Source organism: Hesperophylax consimilis, chromosome 15 (genome assembly GCF_061612785.1).
Source record: "Hesperophylax consimilis isolate HC1 chromosome 15, BYU_Hcon_1.0, whole genome shotgun sequence".
Lineage (NCBI taxonomy): Eukaryota > Metazoa > Arthropoda > Insecta > Trichoptera > Limnephilidae > Hesperophylax > Hesperophylax consimilis.
The window spans coordinates 17,389,621-17,411,405 of NC_142850.1; the positions used below are offsets into that span (position 1 = coordinate 17,389,621).

The window sequence follows — 21,785 nt, forward strand, 5'->3', positions numbered from 1 at the left end:
CTCTCCACGTAATGTAATATCATCCATATTAATTCTCACGGTGTAATATTGTAAATGAAATTCACGACTGTATACTTTTGACCCGACACTGTCACATCGATAATTATTTATTTTTTATTAAAACACAAATAACTTAGTTTACATCACTTTATTTCGATACAAAATCTCAACATGTTTCGTGAACCAAGTTCACATCATCAAGAGCACAAGTATATACCTGATGATGTGAACTTGGTTCACGAAACATGTTGAGATTTTGTATCGAAATAAAGTGATGTAAACTAAGTTATTTGTGTTTTAATAAAAAATAAATAATGCCATCACAAAGTGAAAAACAGTTAGAAGAAGTTTTCTTCGAAAAATTGATAATTATTTATCAAAGAATGGTGGAATGTCATTATTTGGTACAAACATTTCTTACTTTTAAAAATAATATTCACAAATACTTTTTTCTACTTATCTAGGTACAGTTTATTTTTCTGGTAGGCATAACAGTCACTGTTTTTCTTTGGTTTTTACGATCGTTGATAGTTTAAATAGTTGCGGTTTGAAAAAAACAACGGTTAGGTTCAATCGAGATTTTTTTTTTGGTTACCATTACGTGTTGCGTTTCCTACTTGTTTAGCCAACATTTCGGATAGCGTCATAGTGTCCATCATCAGGGTACATATGTCACTGTAACGTTATCCGAAACGTTGGCTAGGGGGAAGCACAACACGGCATAATAATGAAAAAATTAATCGCGATGATACTTTTGGCGTGAAAATGTCAAATCATACCCAACATTTAGATTATCATAACAAAACATCAAGTTATCAGCCTTTTACAAAAAACCATAATAATTAGTAGATACCTAATCTAAAAATTAAAATAAAATAAAATAATAATAATAATAGGTAAGTACCCACATTATTATTAATATTATCTTTTTACAGTCTTCATCGTCACATCACAGCAGGCGTAACTCAAAATCGTTTGAATTGTTTTAGGAATGATGAAAAATTATCAAATAGGTACACCATTATTTATAAACATGTTATTCAATAGAAAGGTGTACTCCGTGCTTACAACAGGCACAAGCAACTAACAACTGTACTCCGTGGTTGCAACAGGCACAAGCATCTAACAACTGCAACAAGTTTGCCCTACACTTGTCATGAAAGTATCATTTCAATAATTACATCAAGCGAATTGTACATTTTCTACACTGACGACTAGGTATAATATATAGTAATAATAATATCATGATATTATAATCGTATCCTGAAAAAATGTTTTAGCGTGGCCCTAAACTAAACACTTCACATTTATTAATTACAAAAGTAAATAAGGTCGATAATTTTTCGTGATTTCATCATTGTTTTTCTCAAATTTTGTAGGATTATGAACTTGTATTACTATTATAATACTTCGTTAATTATTTCCTAATAATTATTCAAAAGTTTTTCACTGGTTTCCGTTCAATTAGTTCTCCTAAAAACTTCCTAGATTTATTTGCTGTTCCGCCCTTTTCGAGAAAGTTCTTTCGCCTTTTTGGTCGAATATAGCTATTTTCTGAGTGTACAGCATAATTTTTTTAATCTTTGGCAGGCTTCTCTATACTATCCTTTTAGTTTATTCGTTGTCTCCACCTTCCTCGAAGTCCTGGTCTGGGTTCGCTGGTCCCCGGTTTCTCCAGGATCCTGTAGTACAGATTCCGTTGCCTCTCCACCACTGTGACACGTCTCTGTAACTCTTGGGCTGGATATCATCGTGCAGCATTGCGCACACACGACACCAGAAGTACGTATTGATGAGCGTACCAGTACCCTGTAAGGAAAACACACAAACATTAAATTCATATTAATTTACAAAAACTGTTGATTAATTACTTTTTGACAAATAACCCAGCATAAAAGCCTATTTCTTCATAAGAACATGTCCGATTATTAAAAAAATATCTGACAATGCGAGCTACAGGAACACACACACACACAAGAAACTACAAAACTTAATGTTTGACTCATATTTGTTTAAAAAATTCAAACATTGCCCGCGTTATTACCAACAATCCCAGCCTGAGAGCAAATCCACGAAGGCCCTAATCGAAGCCAGATCTCTTTTCAAATGTATTGATACTGACCTTCCATTTGAAGTAGGTGTTGTATAGCTCGTCATCTTTATCAAGCCGGTGAAGATATTCTGCCAGTTCCTTCGGACTCTCAAACTCGTCCACGTGTATGTACGAGTTGTAGGGAGCTGCCACTTCATAGTCCTCCGGTCTGGCGCCCATTACTATCGGCAATATGTTGCGGCTGGAATAAACATCGATAAGTCAGTATTACAATAACACAAAGATGGTGAAACTAATATCACCACCGAAGAGTTCAATTTAGAAAGATAGATAAAATTTGAATTCAGGGTATACATTTCTCACAGCCAAAAGTTACAGGCAACCCAAAAGAAGAAAATACATAATTAGCAGTCTTTGAATGCAAAATAGGATAACTTTAAGAATGATCCATGAAGTCGAGAAACTAATGCAAGTGAAAGACCAAAGACCGCGACGGACTGGCACCGGTGGATGTGCGACCCTAGTGGAACAGACCCAGTGAAGAAATGATTTGACTGCTTAGAACAAGATTGTAGTAGGATGTAAACAACTAGAAGATGGGCGGAGAACATTTGTAGAAATGGCCAAATCCACACAGATGATGGGGAAATGTAAAATAACTTAGGAAGCTTTGAACTGAATTTGATAATTACCCTAAACCATTGACGAAGAACTTCTCCGTGATGTAGTCTCGACAGTTGGAGTTTTCAAAAGCGAGATAAAACTTGTAGTCCTTGTCGAGGATCTCGAAGCACTTGTCCGCGTTGTAGCGGGGACAGCGCATGGTCCCACAGGCCCCGTAAATGTCCACTTGGATGTGCTTCCCGAGCTCGTTGGCGTACTCGAGCCGGTGGTTGCGGGCCCCACAGTTGGACACGAACCAGGCCACCTGGAAATAATCAAAAGGAAGATGTCAAAATAGACTAAGATACCAGATAAGATAACAGACAAGACCGTCAGGGGAGGACCTTGCCATAAGGTTGCGTTTAATTGCTTTCAACAGTAATTAAACGCAACAGCAAAACTGAAATGTAAGCATATTATTTTTATTCAGAAGCGTCGTCCAATTTCCACGACAAGGAAAATTCAAACATATTTCTTTCCAGCTATTTTTTTCCTGTACCTAACCATCAAGCAGACTTTTAAAAATATTTTTCACAAAACAACAAGTTTTACGTTTACGTGGAAGACAACAAGTAAAAACAGACCCGTAAAAGGATGATCGAGTAAAACTTTTAAAATATAATGCTACGTATACATACGCGAGCCGAACTGCCAAACTGAACCTCAACTTATGGAAAAGGAACGCAGCAACCGCAAATGGCGCGAAACGCCGCTTGCAGTAGCTTCGTTCCTTTACCGTAATTCGTGGCTCGGTTCGCGTTTAAGTTCAAAAATTTATATGTACCATAATATAAGAAGACAAGAAATTGCACAAACAGATAAACCAACAGGCAACGAACTAACTTTATGGTAATTAGAATAGGATTTAATTTAAAACAAAAGTCGCCACTCTTCTCGACCGACAAAAGTCATGAACAAAATTACTTACTTACAAGAAAAGAAATTTCGCTTACAATATTGATACAAATCAAAAAATATATGTTTATTTTCCTTTCGGTGGATTTTCATTTAGTCCAAGGATAAATTAAATTTTCTGGAAATATAATTAATTTAATCTAATCTATATTATTTGTTTACCTTGGTTACTATTTATTTAATGTCCCATGGATATTTCAAAATTACCAGATAGTGTTAATCTGAACTAAGTGTGTGTCTGTTTGCATTGCCGATAAGGGTGCGTACACAGTTTATGATTTATTGCAACATGCAAAAGTACATAATATTCGTATCTGTCCGGTGGATCACCTTGTTTACACGGCACTTATAATTTTTTTAAATTTTATACTTTTATCTTGATAAGTGGATTTCAAAACAAGCCCAATAATAACAACATTGACGAGGAAATGAAATGAGTCTCTTTTACGATAGCGTTACATACATTAAATTGATACGGTGTCAATCACCAACACCTTTAGTTAAAGCGACATAAAACTTTAATAACGGGGCGCTTGCTCGAGGCAATCTTTTTAGGTTACCCACCGGTGTAAGTTATTTATATTTATGATTAATAAAAATAGTACCTTATCATTAAAATATACAAGTAAGTAAAGTACAATTTATAAAACATTTTTCACCCATAAAATTAGCGATGAGCACCAGATTTTATTTATCTAGATGATGAAATAGTAACTTCCCCAGGTATTTAGAAACATATACAATTTTAGTAATAGGTACGTTTATTAGAAATAATTCAAACAAACCCCGCGGAAAAATCAATTTACTAGGCCTGCTAGGGTAAATTCGACCGTAGGTCCGTTCAATACGCTGGGCCGCATGCCGAATATTTTTGAACACGCCTTCTTCACTTACGTCTTTGAGATTGCGATTATATTTTAGGGTATTATTTATTGTATCGTCTTAATCGGTTTCTCGGACGTCTTCTGCTTATTCTTTTATTAACTTGCACGATATATATTGTCCATCCACTTTACATAACCAAATTTGTACTTTTAATAGTGTACTGTCTAGTGACTTGCAGTCAGTCCTCCATAACTTAATTTTCCTGATTTCGTACTTCTGTAAACGTCATCAGTCATCATCAACCCTCCCGTTTTTTAAATAACATACTCTACCTAATATCTCTAAATTGTGATGCTTCTGCAGCCTCTTTTTCAAACCTCTCGACTCCGGACTTGCTTTACAATCATAATTAAATCAATCTGCATCAAAGATCACTGTTCTGATTCACACTTCATTCATCATTTAGGATTGAGATTGCTAGAGCTTCCGTACTGTTAGAAATAACTGGTATAATCAGCTGAGCTGAAGAAAGAGTCGTACCTTTTTCGTTTTGTTGGTGGCGTAGTTCCTGTCCATATTTTCGTTCTGTGTGATATGGGGATTATAGTAGTACCATCTCTCGTAGGGCGTCACGATGTCACTGTCTCTTCTGTAAGTGGCTGTCCAATTGAAGGCGTCGGGGTTTTTTATGTTGGGAGTGTGGTAGGGACACTCGAGATGATACAGCATCCATATCTGAAAACAATTACACTTGACTTTAAAACAATGGTTCCATGATAACTCAACACAGTGACAATTCAACACACTTTTAAAAAGTGATATAAAGTCATTAGAAACGATGATTTTTTTTTAATCTAACCTAACCTACTTAACCCAGTTAATAAAGTGTTTGTTTCATCACTTTCCATGACTTTATATAACTTTTTAAAGATGTGATGAATTATCATTGTGATGATTTATCCGGTCACCGTTTACACCACCAAGTTAGGCACATGCCCGTGAAACTTTGGACAATCGATATGTCACTAACTTTTCAATTGTGGAAAAGCCAAATGCTTGAATTACGAAACCTGAACTCATGGGGATAAATTAATAAAGCAGAGTTTTGTAAGAAGCTCTAAGTGACAATAATAATACTGTAAACATTCTTACTTGGTTTTTAGGTCTTGCGACATTGGGTGGTATGAAATGATCCTTAAAAATTATGGCATCAGCATCTATCGTGTCTTCGTGCTCAGCTGATATGGTGCACGTGCTAACTGGGCAAGAATTCTGCTTGTTGAACACGCTCCTTCCTGGCTTGACGTTCCACGCACCCAGCCCATTCGGGAGTACGATCTTCTTCAGCTTTGGACTGTCTTGGTTCGGTACATAGTCCGGAGGGACGAACATCAGCTGGTCTGGTATTCTGTCGTCTGCGGATTCTGAGGGGAACAGTCGGGCTACTCGCCGGTTTGTTTGGAGATCTCGGAGGGCACTTCCCGGCCTTCTGACTCCTCCCTTGACAAACCACGGCAGGGGAGGGGGCGAGCTCAAACGGGCCTCACCCACTGCACCATCAATAGGGTCATAATCGGGCCCTTGCGTTGCTAGAATCTGTAAAGAATAACAATAATTCATTATATTTATATTGTCTCGTATAAATATTTATCACTGCACTGCGAGGAAATTGCACTTCATTCAACTGGTTTCCAAGTATTTCCGGAAACTCTTTGTTAAAAAATTAATTTCCGGAAGTAGTTATTAAATGTTTTTCATAAATAAACTATCGCTTGCCAGTCACGTGTTTTCGAATTATTGGTATTTGATGATTATTTTTATGAAAAGGTGAGTGCAAAGGCAATCATTTTTTTATGATCATATTCTCAAATGCTACTGAACTGACGGAAAATTCTTTTGAAAATTTATTTCACTTCGCAAATGACATTCTATTACCACAATAAATTTTAATCAAAAAATACTAATATATGTTATAAATTGCCTACCTAAAATGTTCAGCATTACATTACAAAATCTTATAATTTTATGGTTTTAATTTTTTAAACTCTATTATAAATAAATTATTAATTATTCCGACAACCCCAAAAATTTGCAAATAATTATTGTGGCCACTATATCTGGAATCTATTGAACATTGATTTTTATCAGATGGCGTAATCTGGTTGATTGATATGATATAGTGCCTGTTTTTCCATATCACTGCACTGCAGAGAGATTGCAACATGTTCTTGAACTCTTTAGTGCCTATTTTTCCATATCACTGCACTGCAGAGAGATTGCAACATGTTCTTGAACTCTTTAGTGCCTATTTTTCCATATCACTGCACTGCAGAGAGATTGCAACATTTTCTTGAACTCTTTAGTGCTTATTTTTCATAGCACTGCACTGCAGAGAGATTGCAACATGGTCTTGAACTCTTTAGTTCCTATTTTTCATAACACTGCTCTGCAGAGAGATTGCACCATGTTCTTGAACTCTTTAGTGCCTATTTTTCATAACACTGCTCTGCAGAGAGATTGCACCATGTTCTTGAACTCTTTAGTGCCTATTTTTTATAACACTGCTCTGCAGAGAGAATATAAATTAAAGAATATAGAAATTGCGGAATCCTAATAATAGTTTAAATAGAACTACGTACAGGAAATTACCTAGGTAACCAGCCGAGATAACCTTATCTTCTCAATATTATATTATTTGGCATGGGGCGAATCTACTGATCGCATTGACATGATAAAGATTAAAAGATTGAAAGGTTTCTGCTATCAATATAATGTAAATATGGTTATCAGAAAACTATTGATCCAGTATACGGGATGTACTAATTAATGCTATACTGATACCTAGTCAAAGTACATTACTTTCATATACGTTAATTTTGGTTTCATTAAAGTAGTGTTCATATAATAATGATTTAAGAACTGGTTTATTTTTAATACCTACTATAGTTACCCCATTTATATTAATGTTTATTTTCCATGTAAAAGCCGTAAAAGGGCCTAAATAAATTAATTTAATTCATTTAAACCGAACATGGCATATAGGACGGATTGTTTCGGAGAAGTTAATTATCAAGTTCTGTGAAAGATTTTTCAAGTTCTTAATAATAATAATAATAATAATTGGATAATTTGTAGAGCGCCGTTTTTGTGAAAAATCACCTCAAGGGCGCTGTACAATTTATTTCCTAGGATCTACATTTGTTATTTAGAAAAGATACCAAAACATACTTACCTGGCAAGTCACTTCCGACAAACACACTTATATTAAAAAGTTTATGCTTATAAAAGATAAAACTGCACGCAGAGGACACTATATCAAAAAACAATGGTTATCGCATGACCTTAAGTCTGCTATAGTTTTTATTTTAATTTAACTGTCTTAAAAAGCCTACAAATTGTTAGTTGAATAGAACTTTCACAGAACCCGAAAATGAACTTTGAAATTTGATGAATTGTTCAAATTCTCCGAAACAACCCGTCCTTAGCTGTGTAACTATGTACTTTGTCATTTGTTTTTTAATTATTTTTTCTCTTTTCCAAGGTTTTACAGTTGACTTACAGACTGGTTGTTTTAAAAGTTTTTTTTTCAAGTTCTGTGAAATTTCTATTCTAGTTCTGTTTGATATCATTGTAGGCAAGTTGCTTCACAGCACTGAAATAATAACAGAACTTGAATTCAAGTCACACCGAACTTGAAAATTGACTTCGAAATTTTATGAATTGTTTAAATTCTGTGGAACAACCCTTGGTGTTAAATTTTATTTATTTTGTCTCACTAAACATAAATCATGTTTTTTCTCATAAAAATCAACCTCACTAGGACTAAGCCTGTATCGAGGTTAACAATTTACAGTTAACATAGAGTAATCACAAACATAAAGTAATACTACATACAAATACAAAAAAATTCAAAAAGAAAAAAAAATATGTGTTATATAAGTTACCAGATGATATTGAAATAACTTTTGAAGGTTATACCCCATCAATGTATTATTAAACATTGAAGAAGCAGATACATGGATAAAAATTAGTATTGTTGATTTATTAAAATCCTGTTTTCCATTTCCTAATTGAATGTTAGTACTAACTAACATTACCTTAGTTAAAACCTTACGCGTACGGAATACGGAACACATGTTCATGCAGCTGCGTTTTCCCTGTTAATATATAGTGACGAAATGCGAAAATATATTTTTATGAACACGTGTTTCGGCGTCGCGTTAATAGTCTTTTTTTACTAAAATTTAACGTGCAACCTCTCAATTCATTCATTAATGGCTTGCAGTCCCGTTTTTAACAGGGTTACGAATAATTTTAAGAGATTTTTAATAAATTAGCAATATTTTATATCAGTAAGTTTTCTTCATGTAATACTGATAAATCTAAAAGAAACGTTAAACAGAACAAGACACAGAAAATTAAAAAAAGGTTACTAATTTTTCCCATATGTTATGTACACTCATTTTAAATTGCTTTATTACCATACAACATAATATTGTGATTAATAAACTTACCCCAGGTATATTATTAGGCAATTGGACAACGTGCCAAACGTTGTTCAAGTCTTCGCCTGCCGAAGGAATAGGGGCTAGAAGATTGCTCTGTTTCTCTGAACCCCATCCGGAGAGTAAAGTTTCCTGTTGAAATTAGATGACTTATTTAAAATGGAAAAGGATAATGACGAATGTTTTACTCAAAGAAGATAAATATTTGACCTTTTGCGTTCCCCTTATTTCTTAATTTTTTTTATTATTTGAACGATTTTGATGAAAGGGTTTCGGCCTAGAGATGACATGTATTAGGAAATACAGACTTCTCAGAAGAAATAAATACAATTAGAAACCAGCAAATATTTAAACCGGTAAATATTTAAACGGGTAAATAAATAATAATTACAGCCACGAGGACAGATGATAATGATAAAAATGGCGTACCTACCCAACAGCAAGAACTGGGGGAAATTGAACGCTCAGTAGATAAGATCAAAGGAGATGTTAAAAATGAGGCAAAGAAAAATATGAAACATCCAGATCCTATTTATTGTTTTTGTGTTTAATTCGTAGAACTCCATTTAATTTTTTTTATAAATTTAATTTAGATTAAATTTGATAATATTATTATTAAGTTCTGCAAGTGTTTTAGTTTTTTATTATTGTGACAGCTGTTTCGGCTTACAAGGCCATTTTCAAACTGTGGTTAGTCCACATTGAGACGACGTATTTATACTATTTCAAATGTAAATTTTGAAGGTGCATACATTGATTTATTACTGTTTAAACCGATGACATGATATATTGTTGGTTAAAGCAATCTATGATTTCCCCTCAGTAAATGGTAATGAATTCTTAATTATTTACTAATGACTTTATTGCTATGAATTATTTGGGTGCATTATACTGCTTGGGTTTTGTGAAAATACTGAGAAGTGGTGAGTAAATTATTTTCCGTACTTTATTAATTAGTGTTAAATTTGGGTCATTCGTTCGTTTATTGATTTCTAATTGTTCAAGTAAATTTAATCTAATGCCCTTTTTTTCTATATGCAATGGTTTAGGACCGCATGGGAATTTGATACCCTAGATTTTGATACACGCGAACATATTAACGGAATTATATTTGAAAAATTTAAAACACAACAAAATAAACTTCAAAATTTGATTGATAACAAAAATAAAAATTCGAAAATAACTAAGATTCCCACCAGAAAAAATATAGAATTTTATAAAAAAACTGTGAATTTGTCAAACACTGCATTTGAAACGGATGAAAATAATTTATTAGATAAAGGCTTTAAATATAAAATCCCTAGCGAAGTAACACGCAAACAAATAGAATCATTAGCTATCGACACTGAAATTTCTCTACGTAAAGTGGAAAATAATAATTTAACAAAACACGTCACGGCAGTTATTTTAGAAAAAACACTAAAATCGATAAACAATAAAAATAAATATGCTGTCAGTACAGAAACCCGAACATTGAAAGAAATTAGAGATAAAATTAAAAATAATAATCTAACTATAACCAAAGCTGACAAAGGTAACTCAATCGTTATTTTAGATAGAATTGATTACATCAGTAAGGTGGAAGACTTCTTGTTACCAGAAGATTTTAAAATTTTAACTAAGGATCCAACCAATAAAATTGTCAATAACGTCAACATCCTTATAAATAATTGCAATGCCATATTTCCCACCGAATGGTCAAAGAAAAACGTAAGGGTCATGAACCCAAGAGCCCCAGCTCTGTATGGCCAACCTAAGCTCCATAAAGCGAATAATCCAATAAGGCCCGTAGTATCTTTTATTAACGCCCCTACATCAAACCTGGCTAAAAGACTTAACTTCATCTTCAAAAAATTAACAAATTTTTCACCACGTTACAGTGTCAAAAACTCGATAGAACTAGTTAATAAAATAAAAAATTTTAATCTCCCGCATAACTGTAAATTCATTTCTCTAGACGTAAAATCCCTATTTACCAACATCCCCATTAAAGAATGCCTAATAATAATTGAAAATATCTTGGAAAAATGTAATATCAATCCGGTAATAAGAAAAGAGTTATTCCAGCTCATAAAAATCTGCGTAGATACAAATTATTTCCTTTTCAATGATATCTATTACCAACAACATGATGGTCTCCCCATGGGGTCACCATTAAGTCCACTTCTAGCGGAGATATTTATGGATTATATTGAAAATATAATTCTTAAATCTCCCTTAGCTAAACATATAGTATATTATGTCCGATACGTAGACGACATCCTTATATGTTGGAATGGTACCAACCGACAGTTAGATATCTTTACTAATTGGGCCAACACCGTTAATAATAAAATCTGCTTCACAGTTGAACATGAGATTGAAGGTAAAATAAACTTTTTAGATCTGACAATTGGTAAAAGTAATAATAAACATACCTTTGAAATATTTAGAAAACCAACTTTTACAGATACAACAATAAATTCAAATTCAAATCATCCTTGGTCCCATAAATTATCAGCTTACCATTCAATGGTACATAGACTCATTAACATTCCCTTAGACAATAAAGCTTATGTAAAAGAAAAGGAAACGATAAAAACGATCGCGATTAATAACGGCTATGAGGCAAATAACATTGAAAAAATAATAAAAAATAAGAAATATAAAAATAAAATCAATTTAATATATCCGGTAAATAACAAAAATATAGAAAAATTTGCATGTCTCGAATTCCTCGGCCCAATATCTGAAAAAATTGCAAAAGAAATTAAAAAATGTGGTTTAAATATAGCTTTTCGAACAAACAATAATTTAGGAACAAGCCTTAAAAACTCTAAAAGTAAAATCCCTATACTCAATAACAGTGGCATATATGAATTAAAATGTGACCACGCCGATTGTAACGCCACTTACATCGGACAAACGGGGAGGGCATTCTCAACTAGATTCAAAGAACATATACGATGTTATAATAATAAAAACACATCCTCAAAATTCGCAGAACATCTCTTGGTAAATAATCATACCCCACTTAACAACAAGGGTCCTAAACCATTGCATATGGAAAAAAGGGCATTAGATTAAATTTACTTGAACAGTTAGAAATCAATAAACGAACGAATGACCCACATTTAACACTAATTAATAAAGTACGGAAAATAATTTACTCACCACTTCTCAGTATTTTCACAAAACCCAAGCAGTATAATGCACCCAAATAATTCATAGCAATAAAGTCATTAGTAAATAATTAAGAATTCATTACCATTTACTGAGGGGAAAACATAGATTGGTTTAACCAACAATATATCATGTCATCGGTTTAAACAGTAATAAATCAATGTATGCACCTTCAAAATTTACATTTGAAATAGTATAAATACGTCGTCTCAATGTGGACTAACCACAGTTTGAAAATGGCCTTGTAAGCCGAAACAGCTGTCACAATAATAAAAAACTAAAACACTTGCAGAACTTAATAATAATATTATCAAATTTAATCTAAATTAAATGTATAAAAAAAAAATCCAGATCCTAGAGAACATGGGAGAGTAAGATTAATGAAAAGAAGCGAATTCAGATCCAAACACACTAAAATAAGATAAATGAACAATTGTTTATTTCTAAATAGTATAAAATATAGTCACTCTAAAATTTTGGTAGGGTTTTACAAATATAATACATGATTTTTATTTATAGAAAGCAGAGAAAAGTCGATGTTTTATAATCAAGTCGAAAAATATATTTTCTGACAATACATTGTTAACGCTGGCTAAACCTTATGAGATACATCAAAATAAAGCACTACGGAATTGTACATCTTAAAAAGGTCTACAGAAAAGTACGTAATCGTAAATGTCTAAGTCCTAAGAATAACCCCCAGCAACCCTGGGTACGCGTCAGCTAGTCCAATAAATATTATGGGGCTGACAGATCATATATCGTACTATACGCATCATGGCTTTGCCTATTTCAGCACATCGCTCGCCACACAATCCCAGTGGGAATTTATGGCGTGCGATATGAAATAGGCCAAGCCACCAGAATATTGCGTGGTCTGTCACAGGTTGTAAGATCTTACCTGGAGAACGCTGATCCAGAAGAGAAGCAGCCCAAATAGCACCATCACCGCCAGGAACAGCCTGCGCAAAGAAACTCTTGGCCGAGGCATCGTGCATGACGGTCCAACACCTGACTTAAGAAACCTTCCACCAACAACTATTCACAACAGTCCATTACTGGACTTTTCATAAACTGTACTGTAAAACACGCACTCATACCCAATCTGGTTAATCTCCAAAATGGGCGTCTGCCTACTTCATAATTTTTTAAATGGTTTCACTGTTTCTTAAACAATATTAAATTTGTTTGTTTCTTCTTTGCTTCTTCTTCGTGTTCTTCAATCTTTAATGCTTAATCTTTAAGTTTCTTCTTATTTGATTGTCACTGAATCGTTTTCCTTGGAACTTTGTCAGGCAATGTGCCACGTTTTCTCTCGAATATTATGTTTTCGTATCCATTCGTTAATTTTATGAGAGAGTTTTTTATCGAAAATTGATAAAGATTTATGATTATTTTATCGTCAGTGTGATATGTTTTTTAGTCTCTGTTTTTATCAGTTACCCATATAAGGTAAGCTTATTAATCTGGGCCATTTGTCAGTATTTTACAATTTCAGCGTGCATCTATGTGGATGGTCCTTTTCTGAAAACAAAATAATATTTTTTTATTAAAATCTGTCTAGAATAAATCAAAAAGCACCGGTATTTACCCAAATTATAATACATTTTGTAATTATTCGGAATCGCTGGACACGCATTATATGAAATATTTTTAAATAAAATCTTCTGATTTACCTCAATGACTATAAAAAGAATCTGACTGCATTTGAAATTTTTTTAATTTTAGCATTTTAATTTTTAATTACGTTATCGAAAATTCACTTTCGTTGTATGAGATGACAGCTGCAATGATTTCTGTACTATTTTGGCCAAACTCTAAAAATATTTAGATATGTTTTATAAATAAAGAAAAAAAAATTAAAAAGTAAGGTAGGTTAGGATGGGTTATTATAGGTTAGGTTGGGTTATTATAGGTAAGGTTAGGATATAGGTTAGGTTAGTTTGGATTATTATAGGTTAGGTTAGGTTAGGTTGGATTATTATAGGTTAGGTTGGGTTATTATAGGTTAAGTTAAAAAAATTATATAATAATACCCAAATAAACATAATTTATGCTTTAAGTAAAATAAAAATATTTAATTTTTCGAGTTTGGCCAATATAGTACCTACCTAGTATTTGCATTCAGTAAATGGTTAAAATTGTAGCCACTCATATCAGGAATACCACCAAAAGAAAATGTCATCGACAGAAATCATTCCAGCTGTCATCCCATACAACGAAAGCGAATTTTCATTTTACGTAATTAAAAATTAAAATTAAAAATTTCCCAAATGCAGTCAGATTCCTTTTATAGTAATTAAGGTAAATCTAAAGGTTTTATTTAAAATTATGTCGTATAATCCGTATCCAGCGATTTCGAATATTTACCAAGGCATTCATAATTGTGGGTGAACAGCGTACCAGGAAAAAAATTACATTCGTCTCTTCTGCAAAACATTAGAAAATCGAAAAAACAAACATATTTTTAAACGCTTTTTCATAAATAAGTAAAATGATTATTAGTGGTTATAAATATTTGAAACTGACAGTTGTTTCAAAAATGATTATCAATAGCATTTTCTTTAGCCACTGATCAATAGTGTTACATTTGACAGCTCAATATTTTTGAATATGGAACCCGCACCGGTGTGGTTCGGACCTGGCAATGAATTTCTAAATTAAAGTTAACACACAAAATTACGTAGGTGTCGTAAACTTGAATTCTTATTTTAATCGTCGGAGAAAATAATTGATGGTTAATTAGTCAAAGCTCCCAACCTCTTTTCCGAACCAATTTTGCCACATGCCAGAAAAATTAACACAGAGCTTTTTTTATCTTTCGAAGTGTGTAGGAACTGGCACAGAAATACGAATGAAGGATTTATTCCATGGTACCTATTCTTTGTTAATTTATTGGAAAGGTGTTATCAGTAATGTATAAAGTAATATAATATTTGTTCAATCCTTCATACTGTGGAAGTACTTTAATATAGATACGTTATCTGTGTACACACTATAAAGAATACTACCCTGTGTGTAATAGAATATAGGAAACTTGAGCCTTTCGTATGTTTTCATATATTGCCCCACACGTTTTTAGGAATAAGTTCACGATGTAGATAAAGTATTTATCAAATTATGTGCCGATTTGCCTGCAAAAAAGCGGTAAAAAATTCCCCGACACCACGCGGTTGTGATTTAGTCACTAAATAAACGAGGATAGCCCGGTTTAGTCACTAAATAATCGACGATAGCCCGGTTGATGGCCCGATTTAGTCACTCAATAAACGAGGATAGCCCGGTTTAGTCACTAAATAAACGACGATAGCCCGGTTGATGGACCGATTTAGTCACTCAATAAACGAGGATAGCCCGATATAGTCATTAAATAAACGAGGATAGCCCAATTTAATCACTAAATAAACCGAATTAGTCACTATAACGCGTTGTGGAAATAGCATAAGAAATTTTAGACATAAAATCGGTGCAAGTTTTACGATATCAAAGCATACCATTTGAGAGTTATTGCTTCAGCACATGCCTCATAGTTCATATGATCTATGATTAAGCTCAAATTATTATATTAACACAACACAATAGTAATTGATTTTTTTCATTATATTGAATAGCGTGATGTTAAACAGTAGGTAGGTATATTATTGTAATTGAAACAGGGATTAGTTAGTATAAAGGGAAATCTACATGTTTCGTGTAATTATTTATTTTATTTAGTAATTACCGATACCGAGAGATTTTTACATGATTGAATGCATGATGCAGAGACAAAAAAGTTTCAAAAAAGTAAAAAAAAATAAAAATAATACACGGTAGGTATAAAATTGCATTTAAGTGTATATAAGAAAAGAGCGAGAAAAGATTCATCCCGTAAAAAAAATTAATTGACTGAGGATTGAACCTTCCTCCCAGGAACTGACTCTTAAGTTGCTGTGAACTTTTAAAACATAAAAAAAAATGTTGTTTTGAAATAACTAAACCTTCCTCCCCAGGGACTGGAGTTAACCACGCTAACAACTCAGCCAAATCCAGATTCAGTAGGACCGACACTTATTTCGTATATTAAGTTCTGTAATGTCATCCAATTTCAAAGAAATGCGAGTCTGTCCGCGTGTGTGTACACGATTACCACCAAAAGTTGATAGAACGCATTGTCATCGACCTATCTGCCGAGTTTCAGCTCGATCGGATTTCGGGAAGTGGGTTAATTTCCACATCCAAGGTTTGCATTTATTCGTGAAAACAATAGTGAAATTATAAAAGACCTACATATTTAAAAACAGAAACCAGTTTTTTTCATATCTTATATCGCATAAAAATAAGAAGTCCATAAAGCATTTTTTTTTTTTTTTTTTTTTTTTTTTTTTTGACGATATTATTTATTTATTTATAAAATATACGACTTTTAACAGCTTTTATATAATGTACGAGATAAATATACAAGTTAACTGAAGTCAAGCCACAGAAGTGAATAATACAAGTGAATAATATATATACGAGTAAAACAAAGTGCATGATTCAGAAAAATAAAAAAGGGGAGCAATTTTATACTAATAGTAATGTAGATAATAAAAAGAATATATGTTATATTTTATAACCTATATCATTAATGTCGCTATTCAAAATTCCTGTACTATTCAAAAATCTGTTACTGAAAAAATAAGAAAATACACAGATTTAGGAAATGAAATTAAAAGAATTTGGCATTCTGAGACTATAAAAATATTACCATTTGTTATTTCGGCTACTGGCATTATACCTAGCTCTCTCATACAAAATTTAGGCATATTAGATCTGTCAAAGAATTTATATATAAAAATGCAATAATCAGTCATTTTAAATACATGTAGGATTACGAAAGATTTTTTAAATATTTATATTGAGGGATCAGTCAGTAGGATTAATAGGTCGAATTAGATTTTCTACCGAGCCGAACCGTCTGATATGAAAATATCTGGAGTCGGTGTATTATTTTTCCATTTCATCTCTGGTGATTTGACGTGTTGTTCTTGTATTGTTTTGTATTTATTTTGCTTATATAATGCACTTGCATAATGTTGATTGACTAGATGATCATTTGTGGAAAATTTTGTGGAAGGGTTTAGTTTTTCCTGTGAGGAAGATTTAACCCGGACATAAAGTCGAAAGAAATATTTTTTAAAAGAAAAATATGTAATGCTCCTGAATAACAATGATATGCTTCGTAAAAAAATATACAGGTAAATAGGTATATTTTAAAATGAAGTCAAGCTTTATTGAAGCCAGTAGATCATTATAGTGTAAGTCGTGAGGTAGTTTTGTAACACCGCCTTGGTTTCGGTTTGTTTATTGATTTTCTCTGAATTCACCTCCCATCCGTATTGATTTTGGTACGTAAATGTACTTGGCACAGTTGCTTAAACTTTAGCAAATAAAATAGCCCATAAGTAGGAATGGTATTGCTATTTAAGCACGACCTGGGTAAACATTGTCGTTTTAACGTGGTAAAACCCTACTTAAACCATAGGAGGGTTTTAACATTATATCTTAAAGAAGTTTAAATCTGTTTTCAAAAACAGTAAAAATACTTTGTCTAAATACTGAAGACAATATTAGTGATTTCTAAACGAAAATCTGAAACAGAAAAATCAGAAAAGGAAACGGTCACATCTGGGACTCGAACCCAGGACCCTTGTCTTTCCGGGACAGTGCTCTACCAACTGAGCTAATTGGTAGAGCACTGTCCCGGAAAGACAAGGGTCCTGGGTTCGAGTCCCAGATGTGACCGTTTCCTTTTCTGATTTTTCTGTTTCAGATTTTCGTTTAGAAATCACTAATATTGTCTTCAATATTTAAATATTACAATTTGAGGTTTTACTCAATAAAGTTATTCCGAAAAATAAATACTTTGTCTAGTCAAATACAGCAGAGCCTGTTTTATTTATTTTACTTCCAGTTTTATTTATTTATTTTATTGATACATGATTTAGAGAGTACATGTGGTTTTTTGTGATATTTCACCCTCCATGCTAGGGATGACTGTGTTATGGCGGGTGAATTTTACAGTTTGCGGACATAGAATCTATAGATTACTATAATATAAAAAAAGAAAAATGATGTATAGCTACTATGGGTTGCAAGAAGAGGATGGAGAAGTTAGAGAATTATAAGAAGATGAAAAATTATTAGTAAATAGATCACACTAATTAATTATGTCCATACTATACCGCTAAGTTAGGGAACAAGGATATATTATGTTTTGTCTGAAAGGTGATTAAATTAATAGAGTGTATTAGAATGAATGGGTATTGTAGTTGTAATGTATTCTGTGTGTAAGGATCCATTTCGTAATTTGTTTTTTAAAGGAATGGGGTTGACTCACGGTTATTAGGTTTTCAGGGATACGGTTAAAGATTTTAGGAGCTATAAAGAAAAATTGTCTGAGCTGACGTGGTAGGTATGTAGTGAAGGTACTTTGTAGTGACCGTTGATTATTTTTGACACGGGTTCGTGTCCCGTTGGCGTCATGTATCTTTTATCAGGAGATTTTTCAATGTGGATGAGTGTTTCAGGCGAATAATTATTGCTTGTAAAATAATTGTTACCCTTTGTGCTATGCATAAAAAACCTTGTCTTAAAACATTAGTTTACCAAAAAAAAATAATTATTTTTATATTTATTTTATTAAGTTAATAACATTTTAGTGTTATCGTGCCGAGTTGCACTTCCGCCTTCTTTAGCCAGCGTTACACTGTCCATTATCAGGGCAGATGAAACGATATCCGAAACGTTATCTAAAGAAGATGGAAACGCAACACGGCACAGAAACCCAAAAATAATTACGAAAATGATTTTTGCAGCAAATTTTTTTTTTTTTAAATAATTCGTTCTAATTATCAAATTATTATAAAACGCAATGCGACAATAAGTACTTTCAAAGAATCAATATGAAACCCATTTAGTTACCTAACTACTGGAAAAGGGCAATGTGATCCACTTTTAAGGTCATGGTAATGTAGTAGTAGAACAGCCCCTACAGTTTTTCAAGTAATTTAATATAAATCAGTATTTTCCCTTTAAGAAGTAATAACTGATACCATACAATGATATTGATAATTTCCTTCAAGTGACATTTTTTAATCTCACATATTCACCGCACAAATGTGTTAGTCTATTTGTGAGCACTGACCACAATGTTTTTCAATGCTGTAGGGACAGAAGATAACGCATTATCAGCAACAACTATTTTACACTTAAAGGTGAGGGATATTGTTGTGCTTTATTGCTGTTTTACGTTGGTGTCATTAATTATTACTATCGGCGCAGGTAGTAATCAGAAAAAACTGTACGTTCAACTACGGAGTAGCTAAATGATAAGAGGAAAATAAAACAATTAAACCATCCTTCAAAACTTTTCCTATATGTATTATGTATGCTGTACACACGTGTATTTGTAAGCACACAGTATAAACTCTTTATCAGGAAGCTTTTTTTTATAGAATACAAACAATTTTTTTTAGGTTATACCTATTTTAGTGCCCGATTTAACAAAACTAGAAACTAACTAAAAAGGAGAATTCCATCAAAACAGTTGGAAATAAGCCTAAAAAAAAGGACGGGTTGTTTCGGAGTATTTGAACAATTCATCAAATTTCAACGTTCATTTTCAAGTTCTGTGAAAGATTTTTTCAAGTTCTGTTTTTATTTCAGTTTTTTCAAGCAACTAGCCTATAATGATATAAAAACAGAACTTTAATTGGACTTTCACAGATCCCAGAACGTTGAAATTTGATGAATTGTTCAAATACTCCGAAACAACCCGTCCAGTTTCATTTAAAAATATCAAAAAAATCAGTTCAGAATAATATTTTTAATTCTGAATTTGAAATATGAGATCGTCAAAAATGACTTAAAATAATTAAAGCAATAGCCGAGTTGTGAGAGGCATTGTCCCAGTAAGACAGAAATCCTGCGTTCAATTCTCAGTTGAAATCGTTATCTTTTTATTTTTCTGTGCCTTGTTCAGTTTCATGTTTGTTTAGATATATTAGTATTATCTTCTTTGATAAATCCTATGTGCTTTTGAGGCGATTTTTCCCGAAAATGGCGCTATACAAAACATCCAAATATTATCACATATTTTAATAATCAAACAATTTTTATTTGAACTGGCGAGGACTCCTTGAAAAATCCTTGGATATTTTTTGTTGTTGTTAATATATATTTTTTTTAATTAAAGTAAAAATTAAAACACGAAAATAAAGGTATAAATAAAAATATTACAATAGGAGGCAATATGCTGGCCATTACACCACCAATTATTGTAAGAAAGGCGGCACTATTTTATTATATGTACTGAAAATATAGTTTAGAAATTTACAATATTACGTACACACTTGTGAAATTATATCTCTAAATAGTATAAAACATATTCCAGAAACACCTATCCGCGTCTCTCTGTTTGTGCGCTTAGTTCTTCTAAACTAAAATTTAGAACTTTTTTCCTGAAGGTTTATACATGTTAAACATGCATATTGTTTTGAAAGAAAGCAGAGAAAAGTTTATGTTTTGTAATTTAGTCATAAAAAAATCAAAATAATAAGCCACGAAATTGTAAATCTTAAAAAGGTCTATGAAAAGTCCGTGATGGTATATATCTCCTAAGGTAACCCCCAGCAAAGCAGGGAACACGCCCGCTAGCTTTTCATAATTGACATATCACTTTTTGTTTTATATTTTTCAAGATTACAAAGTGTTAGTTCGATAACTTAAAACATGCTTTCATTAAAAATTTATTAAGCTCACCCATATAATCTCTCTAATATCCGACCTCATATGTATTGTGTTACAAAAAGTTAAATTGTGCCGGTTAATTTGACTCGTTCATTCATTGCTCGATTCATCGAGGTTAACCTGTATTATAAATTAAAGTGTTCGCATTCGTAGGCCTGTATAATAATACATAGCGTGATAAAAAAATAGGTTAAAAATTTGAAAGTAAATTAAATGACCAATTAATCCAGTTGGGAGAGAATTTCCCAACCTTGATTATTTAGGTGATTTTTTCGTTCGTTGTTGACATGGATTGTGTAAAAGCGTAAATTTGTATAATACATCAATAACATTTGTATATGTTTATCGCTTACAATTTCATAAACTCTGGTACAAAACGTTAAAAATTTGGAAATAATTTGAAATTGCCTACAATTTCAGGTTATGATAATATTATTATTATTTTATATTTTCTTTTTGTAACAAATAGATATAATGATATCTTCACTGGGATCTCCCGTGCTAAGAATTTAATTTACATATTATTTACCTGCCAAACTTTTCTACCATGGAAAGCTCCGGTGGGAACATTAAAAATTGTCTTAACTCTAGGAATGCCAGTGGTAAAAAGCCAATCGCACACCGTGTGCGACTTAACCCTAGGTGTGCCAGTGGTAAAATGCCAATCGCCCATCGTGCGCGGCTTAACCCTAGGTGTGCCGGCGGTCAAATGCCAATCGCCCATCGTGCGCGGCTTAACCCTAGGTGTGCCGGCGGTCAAATGCCAATCGCCCATCGTGCGCGGCTTAACCCTAGGTGTGCCGGCGGTCAAATGCCAATCGCCCATCGTGCGCGGCTTAACCCTAGGTGTGCCGGTGGTCAAATGGCAATTGCCCACCGTGCGCGGCTTAACC

At 32.9% G+C, this 21,785-nt stretch overlaps 1 protein-coding gene across 2 annotated transcripts in view; it reads right to left on the reverse strand.

The window, feature by feature from the left end:
- Positions 1-280: 280 nt before the first annotated feature.
- Positions 281-21,785, reverse strand: part of FucTA (glycoprotein 3-alpha-L-fucosyltransferase A) — a 39,744-nt gene continuing 18,239 nt past the window's right edge. For both annotated transcript variants that reach the window (XM_089640006.1, XM_089640007.1), the window contains exons 2-8: positions 13,025-13,647; positions 8,971-9,093; positions 5,609-6,052; positions 4,997-5,191; positions 2,746-2,981; positions 2,123-2,294; positions 281-1,809 (exon numbers count right to left, since the gene is read on the reverse strand). In XM_089640006.1, the coding sequence (XP_089496132.1) occupies positions 1,615-1,809; positions 2,123-2,294; positions 2,746-2,981; positions 4,997-5,191; positions 5,609-6,052; positions 8,971-9,093; positions 13,025-13,114 (1,455 nt within the window). In that variant the 5' untranslated portion in view covers positions 13,115-13,647 and the 3' untranslated portion in view covers positions 281-1,614. The remainder of the gene's footprint in view (positions 1,810-2,122; positions 2,295-2,745; positions 2,982-4,996; positions 5,192-5,608; positions 6,053-8,970; positions 9,094-13,024; positions 13,648-21,785) is intronic.